This window comes from Panthera pardus, unplaced genomic scaffold (assembly GCF_024362965.1).
Source record: "Panthera pardus isolate Hobbes unplaced genomic scaffold, ASM2436296v1 HiC_scaffold_8, whole genome shotgun sequence".
In the NCBI taxonomy this organism is placed as follows: domain Eukaryota; kingdom Metazoa; phylum Chordata; class Mammalia; order Carnivora; family Felidae; genus Panthera; species Panthera pardus.
In genome coordinates, this window is record NW_026527013.1 from 77,431,620 (window position 1) to 77,448,843 (window position 17,224).

Here is a 17,224-nt window from a genome sequence, read left to right on the forward strand (position 1 = left end):
TGGGGAAGGCATGGGGGAGGAGGTCGAGGATGCACTAGGTTTGCGATATCTATTAGACATCTTAGGGCATAGGTCAAATATGCAGTTGGATAAATATATCGGCCATTTGAGGGAGGGACCTTGCCTAGTGATGTCAATTTCAGGAGGCATCAACATATAGGCAGTATTTACAGCCAGGGGATATGACAAGCTCACTAAGTGCGTAAGTGTAGCCGGAAAACAGAAGAGACCCTGGAAGGCCAATGTGAAGAGGAAGGAGAAGAGGAGTAAACAGCAGAGTTGACTGGGAAGGAGAGGCCAGGGAGGACCCACCGTTTTGACAAGCTGTCCCTGTAAAGGCACAACTAGTGCTACTGCCTACATTTATATATTATTTTCAGTCTGCTCTTATTTTTTTTAGTTTTTATTGAAATTCCAGTTAGTTAACATGTAGCGTAATATTTGTTTCAGGTGCACAATACAGTGACTCAACACTTCCAGACAACACTCGATGCTCATCACAAGTGTCCTCCTTAACCCCTGTCACCTATTTTTACCCATACCCCCACCCTCTGGTAACTATCGGCTTGTTCTCATGAGACTATATAGTTAAGGGTATGTTTCTTGGTTTCTCTCTCTCTTTACTTCCCCCCCGCCCCCACTGCTCATTTGTTTTGTTTCTTAAATTCCACATGAGAGAAATCATATGCTATTTGTCTTTCTGATTTATTTCACTTAGCATTATACTCTCTCTAGCTCCATCCACATCATTGCAAATGGCAAGATTTCATTCTTTTTTTGTGGCTGAATAATATTCCATTGTATATGTCCCACATCTTCTATATCCATTCATCAGTGGATGGACACATGGGCTGTTTCCATAATTTGGCTATTGTAGATAAAGCTGCTTTAAACACTGGGATGTATGTAACCTTTTGAATAAGTATTTTTGTTTTCTTTGGGTAAATACTAATTAGGTCTGCTTTTAGATAAAACCCACATATAAATATGTTATAGATACTCACAGAAGTCTATTACTTGTAAAACTAAGCAAAATAAAACAAATGCAGTCATAGGTAGTAAAAGAAATACCAAGTTATACAAACACCACAATTTAATTTTTTCAACTAAAAATGTGGATACATTTTTATTCAAAGAAACTTTTCTATGGAACAAAATATTCCAAACATTTTAAAGCAAAATAAAACAAAAGCATATACATATACTTACTTCCAAAGATTTAAGGAATGGCAGTGACTCAATAAAGCTTTCATACATTTTTCTCTTTTTGGCATTATTTTTTACAATTATTCTCCTGAAGGTTACCCTGTCCTAAAGGCAGAACAGCAGACACAAATACAGTTACAAGACAGATTTTATTAGGAAAAAAGTTTGAAGAAGTAGTTTCATTCTATTCCCTATAAGGAACAAACAATAACTGAAGACCTTGAAATAAAAGGTTACCATTATTATCCTTTGCAGATTTTTTATTTCTTCAATCATAAAATATACACCCATATAAAATATTACTTTCATTTTTTTTAAAGGAAACATGAGTTTCCTTTAATTCAGAACAGATCTGGTCAACGTGTAATTGGGACAAACCACAAGGTGGCACTATTGCACCATTTAAAAAAAGGCAATAGGACCATCTTGGTTTTCCTCCAAGCTTTATTGAGATCCAAAGGATCTATAATACTGTGTAAGTTTAAGGTATATAACTTGTTGATTTGATACACTTATATACCTTGTGAAATGATTACCACAGAGAGTTAGTTAATACCACCTCACATAATAATTACCCTTTTCTTTTTTGTAAGGACCACATTTAAGACTTCTCTTAGCAACAATACAATGTTGTTAACCATAATTATCATGTTCATTCAATCCCCAGAACTCATTCACCTTGTAAATGCAAATCTGTACCCTTTGACCAACATGCCCCCCACACCACCCCGTCTCCAGAAGCCACCACTGTGTGTCTCTGAGTTCAGGATAGCACAAGTTCTTTTACTGTGGATGACAGCCCAAGAGTGTCACAAAATCGTTTCAGTGGAACATACCAGCATTTTTTTAAATTGAGGTATAAGTGACCTACAAAACTGAATTTGTTTAGGGAGTACAATACAATGATTGGTATTCATATATATTGAGAAATGATCACAGTAAGTCTAGTTAACTTTCATCACCATACATAGTTACGAATTCTTTTTTTCCAGTAGAGAACTTTTAAGATCTACCCTCTTAGCAACTTTCAAATATACAATGCAGTATTATGAGCTACAGTGGCCATGGTGTACATGACATCACAGGTTGTATGAATTTTATAAATGGAAGTCTGTTCCTTTTGACTCCCTTCATCCATGACCAGCATTTTTATAAAAAATAAAGAATAGAAAATCTCAGCATGCACATCTTTTAGTAAAGTGTTATTTAGGGATTTATTTCAGTTATACACAAAGACACACATACACATGCGCTGGTTGTGAGATTTCCTAATGTGTTTCTTGATGTGGGCTGCAGAAAAAAAATACATGAAAAACACTATTAGAAATTTTTTTTTAATGTTTGTTTATTTTTGAGAGAGAGAGAGAGAGACTGGAAGAGGGGCAGAGAGAGGGAGACACAGAATCTGAAGCAGGATCCAGGCTCTGAGCTGTCAGCACAGAGCCCGACACGGGCCTGAAACCAACAAACTGTGAGATCATGACCTGTGAGATCATAAGAGTCAGACACTTAACCAACTGAGCCAACCAGGCACCCCCAAAATTTTTTTAATCATAAGGCAACTATGAGACCTTAAAAAATCATGTATGCTAGGCTGTCATATCCACAGTGTGTCAGAGTTTTTCTTTTTTAAAAAAATGTGCACAGAGAAACTATGACTTTCTTGACTGTCAGAGCTGAATGCCAGTGTTTACCATTCTCAGGGCCCTAAAACGTTCCTCTGTTTACACTACTTAACCTCAAAGATACAGAACTCAATTAAGGAACTAGGGAAAATTTTAAAGATAATAAACAGCTCAAAAAATGGTTTTCCTACAAACTACTTTGAAAAATTTCTACAAAACATTATTCATAATAGTTCATAGTAAAGAGTCCCCATAATTAGTCATTCACTGATAATCAATTACACCATTTTAATATAAAATAAAATGGAGTTATGTTCATTAATTATTAAATTACTGCACTGACATAGTAAGGCTGAATTTAATTGAACTGGTAGGACGGGAAAAAATGAGAGTGTGGAGAGCATAAGTCTCTAGGAAAGCAAAGCAAACATCCTGTTCCCCCCATTTAGTTTATTACAATTTTACAAGAGCTGTAATTTGGAGCTGCAATCCTAATAACTTTTTTTAAAAGAGAAAAATTTGCAAGGTAATTAGTAAATTTACTAAAATAATTTCCAAGCTTGGGTCTGCATGAGAATCAGCTCTAGCGTTAACAACAACAACAACAACAACAACAACAACAACAAAGGTTTCTCAGATCCCAGACTTGAATGACTCAAACAGTGTCTGCATGTAGGGCTCAATAATCTATAGTTCATAAAAGCTCCCCAAGTGATTCTGATACATAATCATTTGGGAACCAACTGCAACACTGTTTAATGGACAGAGTTAATTGCAAAACAGAGAAGACTAGAAATAGTTTAGTGATTTAGAGACGAACCACAAAGTAGTGTACATCTCGGGAAAAATTTTATTAGTGGCCCACCTCTTCACACCCCCTGTGACATATAATTAAAATCCAGAAATGCCCACTTCAAAAGTTTTCACCCTAGCCACATCAATCATGGCCTCCCGAATCATGGGCAGGGTCATGCACATCAGTTAATCCCCTAAGGCGAAGAGTCCTATTTACAAAGTCAGACGAGTCCACAAAGGACTTTTCTCTTGGGATGTGCTTATCTTTATACCTGCACATATATGGCAGAGCTCCAATCTGTTGCCCTTAAAGAAAAGTATCTTTTCTACTCGACTTTCTCTGAAAAGGGGCTAGTTTGATAAGTTGCTCTTCAAAAACCAGGTTTGAAATATTAAGTGATATGTTCACTATCCTAATCTTTAAAAAGTCGCTGTGGTCATGCACATACCCAAAGGTGACCATCACAAACTGCCCACTTTAATAACATCTATAGATGAGTAAAAATCTCTGAAAATGCTTGATCCTTCTTGATGGCCTGAGTATCACACACTGGGAAATGCTGGACCTCCATACATAGTTTAAGGTGCACCAGGACACTGCACCAGGACACTTAACCGACGGAGCCTCCCAGGTGCCCCTGGAATAAATACATTTTTAAAAATTTTTTTTTAACATTTATTTATTTTTGAGACAGAGAGAGACAGAGCATGAACGGGGGAGGGTCAGAGAGAGAGGGAGACACAGAATCTGAAACGGGCTCCAGGCTCTGAGCAGTCAGCACAGAGCCCGATGCGGGGCTCGAACTCACATACCGCGAGATCGTGACCTGAGCCGAAGTCGGACACTTAACCAACTGAGCCACCCAGGCGCCCCGGAATAAATACATTTTTAACTGGTGCCTTCCTTAATGAAACAGCTCACAGCAGACTGTGGGTTCAGCCCACCATTCTGATGACAGGCAAACACTTCCTATGGACCTAGCCTGGTCTGGTCAGGAGTTTCTACTTAGCTGGCTTTGGGTGTTCAAATCTTTAATAGTCCCTGAAACACTTCAGATGACAATGAGTTTCCTCCCGTGTGAAACAATTCCCATTTTTCTTGTACATCTGAAAATGAGACCCATCACATCTTTACTATGTAAACAATAACTGCCTGATTCTCATAAGAGGAAATACAGTATGTACTGTTTCTTTGAGCAAGACATTTTTATCAACTGAATTTGCTTCACAGTTAAATGCTGAGACATCACCGAGTAATGTGCTACTTCTGTAAAGCTATAGTCCTTGGGAACCAGATCCTAACAGACTTCCAATTTCTCAACCTCTCTTCCTTCCACAAAAGGATTCTTGAGCGAATATATCTGTGTTGAAACTACAGGGTGGGCTGTTTTCAACAATTTAAAAGGAAAATACAAGTATCACAAACATGCCCTTAAATCAGCGCTACTTAAATAGTGTGTTCTGAGCACAGCAGCACTGGGGTGCCCTGGGAGCTTATGAGTAACACAAAATCACAGGCCTCATTCCAGACCTAGTGAACCAGAATCTACATTTTAACTATGTTCCCAGGTAAGCACACTGGAGTCTGAGAAGCACCATCTTAAATAGTCTTCTAGAATCAGCTACTCTGCACCCTGATACCACGTATGAAAAGACCCTCCCTTCCCACCTCACCCAAGTGTCTTTAAACTGACTTTTAAGCCTTATACAAATATCACTATTAACAAATTCATTTTAAAAGCCCAGGACCCAACTCTACAGAGTCTGATTAAATTAGTCTATAGTGCGGCCTCAGCAAGGATTTGTTTTAACCACCCCCTGCCCCCGCCTCCTGCAAAGTAATTCTCATGTGTGTGAGAAGCACTGACATCAAGTACTCTCTCTCTACCCAGCTGCTTTTCAATGCCAAGTTGTTACCAATTTATAGCACACCAAGAGAATCTGTTTATGGAGGATTCTCAAATGCTCTCAGGCGCCAGAGTCACATGGTGGGTTTGCTCAAGCACGGATCACTGGGCCCCATCTCCAGAGCTTCTGAGTCAGTGGGCCCGAATTGGTAAGTGGGACCCCCCAGAATTTGCATTTCTAGCAAGTACCCAAGTGATACAGATGCTACTGGGTGGGGGGGGGGCACACTTTGGGAAGCACAGATAATATAACACCACGGAAAGCTATCTGAGAACACAACACTGAAGGCTCTGTGCATTTGCCTGGGTGGCTGGTTTTTAAGAGCATTTTGGATCTGAGTATCCTTCCCAGGGCCAGGAGGGTACGCTCCTGACTTGATCAGGGAAAGAACGTGAAGATTTAACTCAGCACAGTCTCAGCACAGACCCAACAGTTCAGCATCCACTATATAACAAATACCCTGATGGCTGATGAGGATGGCAAAGAAATCCAGCTATTAGAACTAAAATAATTCCATCTACCTGGCTTCCGTCATAACAACATTGACAAATAACATCGTGGTCACGTAAATATTTCACTCACCAAACCCCACAGAGCACCCGGAGAGGTAGCAGTGATCGTAGCTGCTCTGGGCGTATTGTACATTAAGGCCAGTTCACCGAAACTCCCACGATTGTCGTAGTTACCAACACACCTTCCGACACCATCGCATTTCACATAAATATCAAACGTTCCTCTGTTGGACATATGAAAAGTAAGAGGTAAAAATAATTCAAGCAAAATCTCATTACTATCAAACATAATTTCAGAGAAGAGCCCTGTGCAAGAAAAATCCCATTTCCAGCTTCCCTTTCTCCTCTGTTGGTTGATAAGGAATAAAAGGGCATCAGTATGTGCCAGAGACAACATCTGTGCCAGAGACAACATCTGTGCCACACAAGCAGGAAGACACCATCACCTAGATGAGGGTAAGGACCATACATGGGTCTGTGGTAGAAAAAGAGACTAAACAATAAAAGTTTACAATAATAAAATAAATGATGAAAATAGAAGACTACAACCAAATAGTGTATGTGTAGGCATCCTTCTGAAGGAATGTATATGAAACAAAGCTGTCTGTATTTATCTCTGAGCATTAAGAATAGTGAAAGATTCTAGAATGTTCACTACCTAATTAAAGAGGTTCTGTCTCCCACATGAACATGTATTACTTCTGAAATGAGAGGAAAATACTTTTCTTTTTTAAAATATTGACTTATTTTGAGGGGGGCAGGCAGGGGGCGGTGGGCAGAGAGAAACTCCCAAGCAGGCTCTGCACTGTCAGCATGGAGCCCGACCCCGGGCTCGAACTCACAAACCGTGAGATCACGACCTGAGCTGAAATCAAGAATCAGACACTCAACCAACTGAGCCACCCATGCGGTCCAGAAGAAAATAACTTAAAAAAAAAAAACATACAGCTCTAACAATTTGGTCAGCACCATTGTACAACACTTACAAGGGTCCTTTATAATCTAAGGGGGGCCAGCAAAGCATGGCCCACAGACTGGCTGCCTGCTTTCATGAATCAAGTTTTACTGGAACACAGACGCACGGGTTTGTTTATGGCTTACTGATCACTGATATATACTGCCACAACAGAGCTGAGTAGTTGTGACGGAGACCACATGGCCTACAAAGCCTAAAAAATTTACTGGAGCTCTTTACATCACTTGGCCCTTTATTGTAGACTGACACCCCAATCTAAAGCAAAAAGTGGTAGAAATTCAGACTATCTGATTCTGGTCTTTCTGTAGGTCTTTTTATTCTGTGCTTATCTTTTATTTGGGTTCTTATTCTAGGCAAGTAACACTCAGTCTGCATGGCACTGTGCTACATATTTGACAGATCCTCTCTCTATATAACTGCATTCTTCTTGTGGAAGACTGTCTTTCCACACACTGTATTTTATCAGAGAACATGGCTTCAAGGCTGGCCGAAACACCAGGAGGGCAGCTGGCAGAAGTTCTTTGCCTTTATCGTGTTGGTTAAACCCTTAACAAAAACAAAAAAGAGAGAGCTTTGAAGATTAGGAAAGGATTATGAATGATAAGGATACAACAAAAGCAAAAACAAAAAAACGTTAGAAACTAGTCAAAGATACTAATAAGAGACTAACTGGCTTGTACATTCATGGACAGAATGGCTTTTCAAGGATACCTTCTAAAATTTGTTTCATGACTGTTTTTCAAGTACAGATTACTTCTTCTCTTGGCACTATCTACACTTGCACTAAACACGTTCTCTACATTTCCTCCTTTGAACAGAATAAAATACACAACAAATGTGCTGATGAGAAGTAAAATAACTATCAGTCACCTGCGATCACGTCAGTCTATAATCTGTACTGCCTTTTCATATAGATTTCTTCCCTGATAACATGAGGGGTCAGGCAGTGTGAAGCTGTGGAAAGACCACAAACAGTGGCCAAGAGACCTGGATGCTGGGCTGGCTGACTTTAACTGACTACCGTCACTTCCCTGTGCCTGGGAGTTTTCACCTGACAAATGGGTGATGAGGAGCTAACCGAAAAGGGAAATTTAAGGGAGTTTTTAACCACATTTGGGTTTCTCATATACCCCTACAGTTAAATACACTTTAAAAGCTGAGGGAATTTCTGAGGTGTTTCAATGATGACGGCTGTTAATGACACGAAGATCAAGACTTTAATTTACGTATGGGATAAATGGGTCTGTTCTAAAATCGGAGAGCTCACCCTAGCCCTGGCTACCATCTTGCCAACAGCTCTACAGGTCACTGAGGCATTAGGGATGAGGGAATGGAGGAGTCAGCGAGCACCCTCGATGTGGAGAGCATGTTCGATCACTGATGTAGGAGGGCCGAGTCAAGAAACGAGGCCTGTGCAGACACATGGCTGCGATTTTCTGCAAGGTTCTGAGTTGAGCACAACTCTACTCAGAGCAGCAAATACAACCCAGTGAACTGGCAGGGAGAAGTCCTGTGTTGCACCTGGAATGGGAGGGGCAGGGGATGCCAATGGTCTCATAAACACTTTATCATCGCTTTCCAAAAGCGAAGACCTCAAGACTCAGTTCAGACTGCTCTGCCATTAACAGTTTAGGGCTCTTACCTAATTGTCACTTAAAGCACATGGTTCGCTGATCACGTAAAGCACCACTTAAGTTTTCTGAAATTACATTTTCGGTACGAACATATGCCTTCTCACTGAAATAAAATAATTTATCTACAGTGCTTTAAAATCACTTCTCTATAATGCTTTTAATGCACAAGAATGCAGAACAATTTCTGGAAAGAGCATTAACTACTCTCTCCTACCATGGGCGTGTTTTACTTTAGAGTTCATTAAAAAAAAAAAAAAAGAACCTTTTAAAAAACATAACAGAGGTTGAGTTATAGGATTCGACACCCCCAAGGCCGTGCTCTGCTTCCGTCCTAACTATAACAGGCGTCCTCTCCAGCAGAAGTTAATAAATGAGGTAGCTCGCAGGAAACGACTGGGATTTATAGATTTCACAAACCAATATCATCAGTTCTTCTATAAACTATGCCTTCTTCCGTGCTCTAAGGTGATTTCACCACACGTATTCACAGCAGGTTTCTGGTGCCTGTTATGTAGTACTAAGAATAAAGAGGTAACAGCAATGATCAAATATTAATTTGCCAGTCATTAGGAGAACCGCTGAGATTTCACACGAGAGGTTCATTACATTGCATCAGTGAAGTTAACGCGAGACTTACCGATCGATCACGTAGAAGTTGTCACCATCATCGCCTTGATCAATTACATGTTCCCCTTCTTTGACCAATTTTTCAAACATGGCATCTAACACTTGAGACATCTGCTCCTATTTTTTTTTAAAGAAAAGATACAATCCTTATGTTTATCTGTAATATGTTCTCTTGACTAACCATAATCAGCTTTATATTTCTGTGAACAAGCTCAAAGAAATCGAAATGCCATCACTGCCACTAAGTGTTACAAAACACACACACACACACACACACACACACACACACACATACAGTCCTCCTTACCACATACAAATAAGAAGATTATATATTTCCTCTTATATTCAGTGCCTGAATGAAAGTAATTATTGGCTACTTCAGAATATTTCAGTGCAAACATCACTAATATACTGAAAAATGAACCACCAAACCATCATATAACTTAACTGTGAAATATAATCTGGGCAATTAAAATACCTAGGTTAGTAAAGAACTATTGCAAATGTGTTTCCAAGATCCTTGTTTTTAAAACTTCCCTATATTAGTCATCACTAGAATTTACATAGAGATTACCTAAATAACTTACTGAATTCAAATTCTAACTCCAATCCTTTTTGGTTTAGCACCAAAACCAAAATAGAACGGAACAGAAAAACAACAAAAGCAAAACCAAAAATGACTGTGGCAAATTTTTTATCACTCTTCTTTGTCACTAAGGTTCTCCTCAAGAAGCAACCTTTCGCCTCGCTAGGACAGATTTATTAAAACGGAAGCCAGAAACCTCAAACTATTCTTCAACAACTATTAAAACTATATAAAATTTTTATTCTGCTAAAGCATGGTTGACAAGGCTTAAGGATAAACTTCAGCTAGCGAGAATAAACTAGGTGAAGAAATCTTTCCTCAGAATACAGGAATAATTTGAAGACCCTAGAATACACAAAAGAGCTCAGTGTTTCTCAAACTATGTTCTCTGGTACCCAGGGATTTAGTGGAGGCACTTCAGTGATTGAGTCTGTAAGCAGTTGATTTAATTGCATCCTTAAAGTGTATTTTAGCCATTAAATATTAAAACTAATGGCAATCAAAATGTTCAGATGAATTATATATACAAAATGTTTTTATGAGGTAAAATTTCCCATAAAATTATCCATGGTTAAGTGAACAATTCAGTGGCCACAAAAAGTTGTGCAACCATCACTTCTTAGTTCCAAAACATTTTCATTGCTCCCCAAAACCCTGTGCCCACCAAGCAGTCACTTGCTATTCTCCCCTCCCACTAGCTCCTGGCAACACCTACTTGTTTTCTGTCTCCATGGATTCACCTAATCTGGATATTTCATATAATGCAATCATACAACATATGACCTTATCCATCGACTATTTCACTTAGTGTATGTAAGTAAGGTTTTCAAGGTCTGTCCTTGTTCTAGGTCTATCATACTTCATTCCTCCTTATGGATGGATGATACCCCACTGTAAATATACCATAATGTTTATCCACTCATCCATCAGTGAACACTTGGATTGCTGACACGTTGGGCATGAATATTGAACATTCATATTCAAGTATTTGTTTGAATATCTATGTTGATTCTTCTGGGTTATACCCAGGAGTGGAGCTGCTGAATTCTATGGTAATTCTATGTTTAACTTTTTGAGAAACTGCCAAGCTGTTTTCCACAGTGCCTAAACCAGTTTCTTTCCCACCAGCAATGTACTAGGGTTTCTGTTTCTCCACATCCTCACCAACACTTGTTATTTTCCCTTAAAAAAAAAAAATTACCCACCCTAGTGAGGCTGCGCTGGTATTTCATTGAGGTTTTGACTGACATTTCCCCAATGACTGGCCATGTTGAGGATTTTTTCACGTGCTTATTGGTCACTTGTAAATCTTTTTTGGAGAAATGTCTATTCAGGTATTTTGCCCAGTTTTAAGTTAGGTTGTTGTTTGGTTGTTGGATTGTAAGAGTTTTTTTTATAGATTTTGGAGATCATGCCCTTATATATATGATTTGCAAATATTTTCTATTTAGCAGAATGTCTTTCATTTTTTTTTGATAATGTCCTTTGATGCACAAAATTTTTATTTTTTATGAAGTCCAATTTCTTTCTTTTCATATTCCTGTTTTTGGTGTCTCCCTAAATCCAAGGTCATGAACACTTACCCTTGTGTTTTCTTCGAAGAGTTTTTATAGTTTGGGAGCTTACATTTAAGGTCTTGGATCCACTTTGACTTAATCTTTGTGTACAGTGTAAAGGAGGTGTCCAACCTGGTTCTTCTGTGTGTGGATGTCCAGTTGTCTCAGCACCATTTGCTGAAGAGACTGTTCTTTTCCCCATTGAATGGTCTTGGCACTCTTGTCAAAATCAAATGGACATCAGATCAAATGTATCAATCAAAACTATAGGGTTTGTTTGTAGACTCTCCATTCTACTCCTTGGTTCTATGTGTCTGCCCACGCCGGTAGCACATTATTTTTATTATTGGAGCTCTGTAGTAAAATTTTTGAAACTGGCAAGTGTGAGTCCTGAACTTTGCTCTTCTTTTTCAATGTTATTTTGATGATGTGGGTCCTCCTTTGTTATACAATTTTAATAAATCAGACAACAGCAAAATGTTAATGTGTTTTCTTGATATGGCTTTATAATATATAAATGTTACCAATTTAAACTTTTATAAATAGTGATACAAATAATTTTTTAAAAGAATATGGAACTTCCATAAATATAGATTATTGTTCAGTAAAAAGAAGAACTGGGCAGAACGCTGTGGGAAGTTTGCTGCCAACAAAATTTAAAAAGGATACACTGATCTTTTAACCTCTTTGCTTAGGTTTATTCCTAGGTATCTTACGGTTTTTGGTGCAACTATAAATGGGATCAATTCCTTGATTTCTCTTTCTGCTGCTTCAGTATTGGCATAATGAAATGCAACATATTTCTGTACATTGATTTTATATCCTACAACTTTGATGAATTCATATATCAGTTCTAGTAATTTTTGGTGGAGTCTTTGGGGTTTTCTACCTAAAGGATCATGGTGTCTGAGAGTAGTCAAAGTTTGACCTCTTTCTTGCTGATTTAAATGCCTTTTATTTCTTTTTGTTGTCTGAATGCCAAGGCTAGGACTTCCATTGTTAAATAACAATGGTGAGAGTGAACATTCCTGTCTTGTTCTTGACCACAGAGGAAAAGCTCTCAGTTTTTCCCCATTGAGGATGATATTAGCTGTGGGTCTTTAATATTTGCATCAAAATCCTAGAGAACACAGGCAGAAACCTCTCTGACCTTGGCCATAGCAACTTCTTTCTAACACATTGCCAGAGGCAAGGAAAACAAAAGCAAAAATTATCTACTGGGACTTCATCAATATAAAAAGCTTCTGCACAGCAAAGGAAGCAATCAACAAAACTAAAAGGCAGCCTATGGAATGGGAGAAGATATTTGCAAATGGCATATCAGATAAAGAGTTAGTATCTAAAATCTATAAAGAACTTATTAAACTGAACACCCAAAAAACAAATAATACGGTTAAAAAATGGGCATAAGATATGAACTGACAGTTTTTCAAAGACATCCAGATGGCTAACAGACACAAAGAAAGATGTTCAACATCACTCATCATCAGGGAAATACAAAATCAAAACACAATGAGATACCACTTGACACCTGTCAGAAAGGCTAAAATTAACAAATGTTGCCAAGGATGTGGAGAAAGAGGAACCTTCTTACACTGTTGGTGAGAATGCAAACTGGTGCAGCCATTGTGGAAAACAGTATGGAGGTTCCTCAAAAAGTTAAAGATAGAACTACCCTAAAACCCAGTAATTGCACTACTAGGTATTACCCAAAGGATACAAAAATACAAATTTGAAGGAGCACATGCAACCCAATGTTTATAGCAGCAGCATTATCAACAATAGCTAAATTATGGAAGGAACCCAAGTGTCCATCAACTAATGAATGGATAAAGAAGATGTGGTAAGTATGTGTGTGTGTGTGTGTGTGTGTGTGTGTGTGTGTGTGTGTATACACACACACACACACAATGGAATATTACTTCACCATCAAAAAGAATGAAATCATACCATTTGCAATGATGTGGATGGAGCTAGTATTATGCTAAGTGAAATAAGTCAGTCAGAGAAAGACAAATACCACATGATTTCACTCACATGTGGAATTTAAGAAACAAAACAGGGGCACCTGGGTGGCTCAGTCAGTTAAGCTTCCAACTCTTGGTTTTGGCTCAGTCATGATCTTATAGCTCATGAGTTCAAGTCCCACACTGGGCTCTGTGCTGACAGTGTAGAGCCTGCTTGGGATTTTCTGTCTCCCTCTCTCTCTGTCCCTCTTCTACTCTCTCTCTCTCAAAATAAATAAACTTATAATAATAATATTAATAACAGAAGGAAAAAAAGAGTGGGGAGCGGGGAAACAAACCATAAGAGACTCTTAAATATAGAGAACAAACTAAGGGTTGCTGGAGGGAAGTTGGCGGGGGTTGGGGAGGGATGAGCTAAATGGTTGATGGGCATTAAGGAAGGCACTTGTGATGAGCACTGAGTGTCATATGTAAGTAATGAATTACTAAATTCTATTCCTGAAACCAATTTTACCATATTAACTAACGAGAATTTAAATTAAAACTTGAAAAATACAAAAACAAAACAATGTACTGATCTATACATAGTATAACCCTAAAGAAATACCATGAGAACACTAAAAGAACATGGCTCCTGAGAAGCTGGGCTGCTGGAAGGCAGGGGTGGAAGGGGGATTTCCTTCCCTTGACTATTCTTTTATTCTTTTTTTAAATAAACGTTATTATTTTGAGAGAGAGAGAGGAAGAGAGGTACATATGTGCAAGTGTGTGAGGGAGAGGCAGAGAGAGAGAACCCCAAGCAGGCTCCGTTCTGTCAGTGCAGAAACCAATGTACAGTTCGATCTCAGGAACCGCAAGATTTGAGAGACAGAGAGCAGGGGAAGGGTGGAGAGAGGGAGACACAGAATCCGAAGCAGGCTCCAGGCTCTGAGCTGTGAGCACAGAGCCTGGCACGGGGCTCGAACCCACGGACTGTGAGATCATGGCCTGAGCCCAAGTCAGAAGCTCAACAGACTAAGCCACCCAGGTGCACCTAAAATTTTTAATTAATAAAAAAGCCAAATTCTCCATTGAAACAGAGAACATACTACTGCATCTTCATGTGGGCTAAGAAAAGCTTCTGGAGGAATGATAGAGGTGGTCTGCAGGAAATGGTTTTCATCTCCCCACCCCCCAGTTCCTGTGTGAGTGCTGGCACCTACGTGGGAAAGAGCAGCCCCTGTGGAAGATGAAGCCAATGTGGCAGTAAAACAGTGCTGTCTTGATGTGGTGCTAATTGGCCTCACAGGGACCATTTTATCCAAATGAGTTCATCAACCAGGCAACATATGGTCACCTATCAAAGTTACGAAGTTTGAGTAAATGGTTTACTAATATTTTGTTTTGCTTACTATTTACATTCCAAGTCTTTTAGGCCCAATGGAGAGGGAATATCAGCCTTATTGATTAGCTCTTTCTCTAAATGTCAAATGGGAGAGAAAGATGAAATACATTATTTTTTTTTTGCTCATCTTGGAATGGGCTGCATGTTAGAACATTATAAAGCTTAGGAATTCACATACCGATAGAAAAGTAATTCCTGGTAAAATACAGAACAATCATTTCTTCTAGAACTTCTCAATGTGATAGGTGTCTGTTCTAATCAATCAAAATGCACTTTCCCCATCATTATGCACAGAGTGAAAAGAACTTAGGAAATATTTAATATGCAGAGGTTTTCCCAGTGACTGACAACCACAGTAGGAAATCCACAGCTTATTCTTTGGAACACAGACCCGTGACTGTGCTTGGTGAAAGGTCTCTGACTCACTTCAAAAATAACAATTTACTCTCCATTAATGAAAGAACCTATCAGAGAGCCTAGGAAAATTATTTCAGTTTGTCTCAAATTAGAAATATTGCAGAAGAAAAATGGCCTACTGAGTCGAGCATTGAAATATTCATGAAAAGGATATCTTCAAAGAGATTCATAATTACAAATGCTGTGCTCAACGTATGCATACACAGCACTCCCAGGAAAAAACGTTCAGAGGCCAAGGAGGTGCAAGATTTCCAAGCTACACAATAACTTCAGGGAATTGAGATGAGATGCTAGATACAAAGCCTAGATCATTCTTCTTATAAGTGAGTAATTACTGCCCCCCCTTTTCTGCTCCAAATTTTCCCATTTCAGAAAAAGGTACCAGCTCATGGTCATTCCAGCGGAGACACTGGGAAGAAGACATCCTAGACCCTGTGCATCAGGTCACAAATCATCCAGTCCCTAAAAAGTGCCAGCTTCTGCTAATCCTGAATATTTTATGAAACCACCCCTCTTCCCTAAATCCCTTTTCCCACTTTTCTACCCTCTACCCTGCCACCACAGTGACGTCACACACATTCGATTACTACTTTTGCTGCTTAAAGTATTTCAAGTGTGACTTCCCACTGCCTTCAACAGGCAGCCAACACTGCAGGGTGGAGGTCAAGAACAGTCCTTTATGACACATCGCGTGCGCGCGCGCACATACACACACATACACACACACACACACACACACACACACACACACACACACACACCCTATGCTCCCTCCACTGGGTGTCCTCTGCTCCAGGCTCCAGTGAGAACACTCCCTTTTCTTCCCCTGCCAAGTTCCTACTCTACTCATTTTCTGAGGCTCGGCTCAGGTGGCCTCCCCAGCTTCCTGAAACCTCAGGGGGCTGAGAGACCCTCACCCTCTCACAGTGTCCTGACTACATTACAGCATTTCCCATGTTTTACCAAATTGCTTGGTGTGGGTATTTGGATCCCCCATCAAATCGTAAGTTCCAAGAGGACAAGAACCATGCATTTCTGTGGCATCTAACACTTTATACAGGTTTTGGAGCACAGTATGTGGGCACGGCATCAAACTGAAGGGCACTGTTTTATAAGCAGGTTATAGGAGCCAAATATGTCATTCAATGTAAATGCATTTGGGTTACTGTAAAAAAAAATGTGTATCATGAGAAACCAGAACACTGTTCAAGACCACAAGCTTAACCTAAAATCTTCAAACTGTCATGTTTGGGGAGGTTTTTTTAATTCCAGGTGGTGATTTGTTGAGAAACATACATTTTTACTCATCTATATTTTGCATCATTCCCAGAAAGATCTGAGATAGTAGGGAAATAAATCAAGACAGTTCAGGCTCAAATTAAAAAAAAATCTTTTGGAAGCAACTATGTTGCTTCTTCCCTATAAAATATTCAATAATGGTAATTCATGAATTTGCTAATTTTGTGAAGCGGCTTTTTCTTGTTTTTTTTCCCTCCCCTATGAACTGGCCTTTGAAAAATATATACATATTGAAGACTTTCATCAAAGAAGCAAAAGAAGGCTACAAAAAAATTACTGTTTATAAAAATAATCACTTTAATTAAATAAAGATGCTCCTTGCCAGAATCTACTAGTAATAGCTTTTAAAAAATTATTTTAAATGTAATTTAATTATTCTATTTATTAAAAAATTTTTTTTAGATTTTTTTAAAACATTTATTTATTTTTGAGAGACAGAGCATGAGCAGGGGAGGGGCAGAGAGAGAGCGAGACACAGAATATGGAAGCAGGCTTCAGGCTCCAAGCTGTCAGCACCAAGCCCGACACGGGGCTCGAACTCACGAATTGCGAGATCATGACCTAGGCCAAAGTTGGATGCTCAACCGACCGAGCCACCCAGGTGCCCGTATTTAAAATTTTTTTTAATGTTTATTTATTATTGGGAGAGGAAAAGAGATAGAGCATGAGCGGGGGAGGAGCAGAGAGAGAGGGAGACACAGAATCTGAAGTGGGCTCTAGGCTCTGAGCTGT

At 39.1% G+C, this 17,224-nt stretch overlaps 1 protein-coding gene across 2 annotated transcripts in view; it reads right to left on the bottom strand.

Moving 5' to 3' along the window:
- The window catches only part of PRKAR2B (protein kinase cAMP-dependent type II regulatory subunit beta), a 102,614-nt gene that overhangs the window by 9,172 nt on the left and 76,218 nt on the right, over positions 1 to 17,224 (bottom strand). For both annotated transcript variants that reach the window (XM_053897954.1, XM_019451187.2), the window contains exons 5-7: positions 9,294 to 9,400; positions 6,117 to 6,270; positions 1,210 to 1,311 (exon numbers count right to left, since the gene is read on the bottom strand). In XM_053897954.1, coding sequence (XP_053753929.1) covers positions 1,210 to 1,311; positions 6,117 to 6,270; positions 9,294 to 9,400 — 363 coding nt within the window. The remainder of the gene's footprint in view (positions 1 to 1,209; positions 1,312 to 6,116; positions 6,271 to 9,293; positions 9,401 to 17,224) is intronic.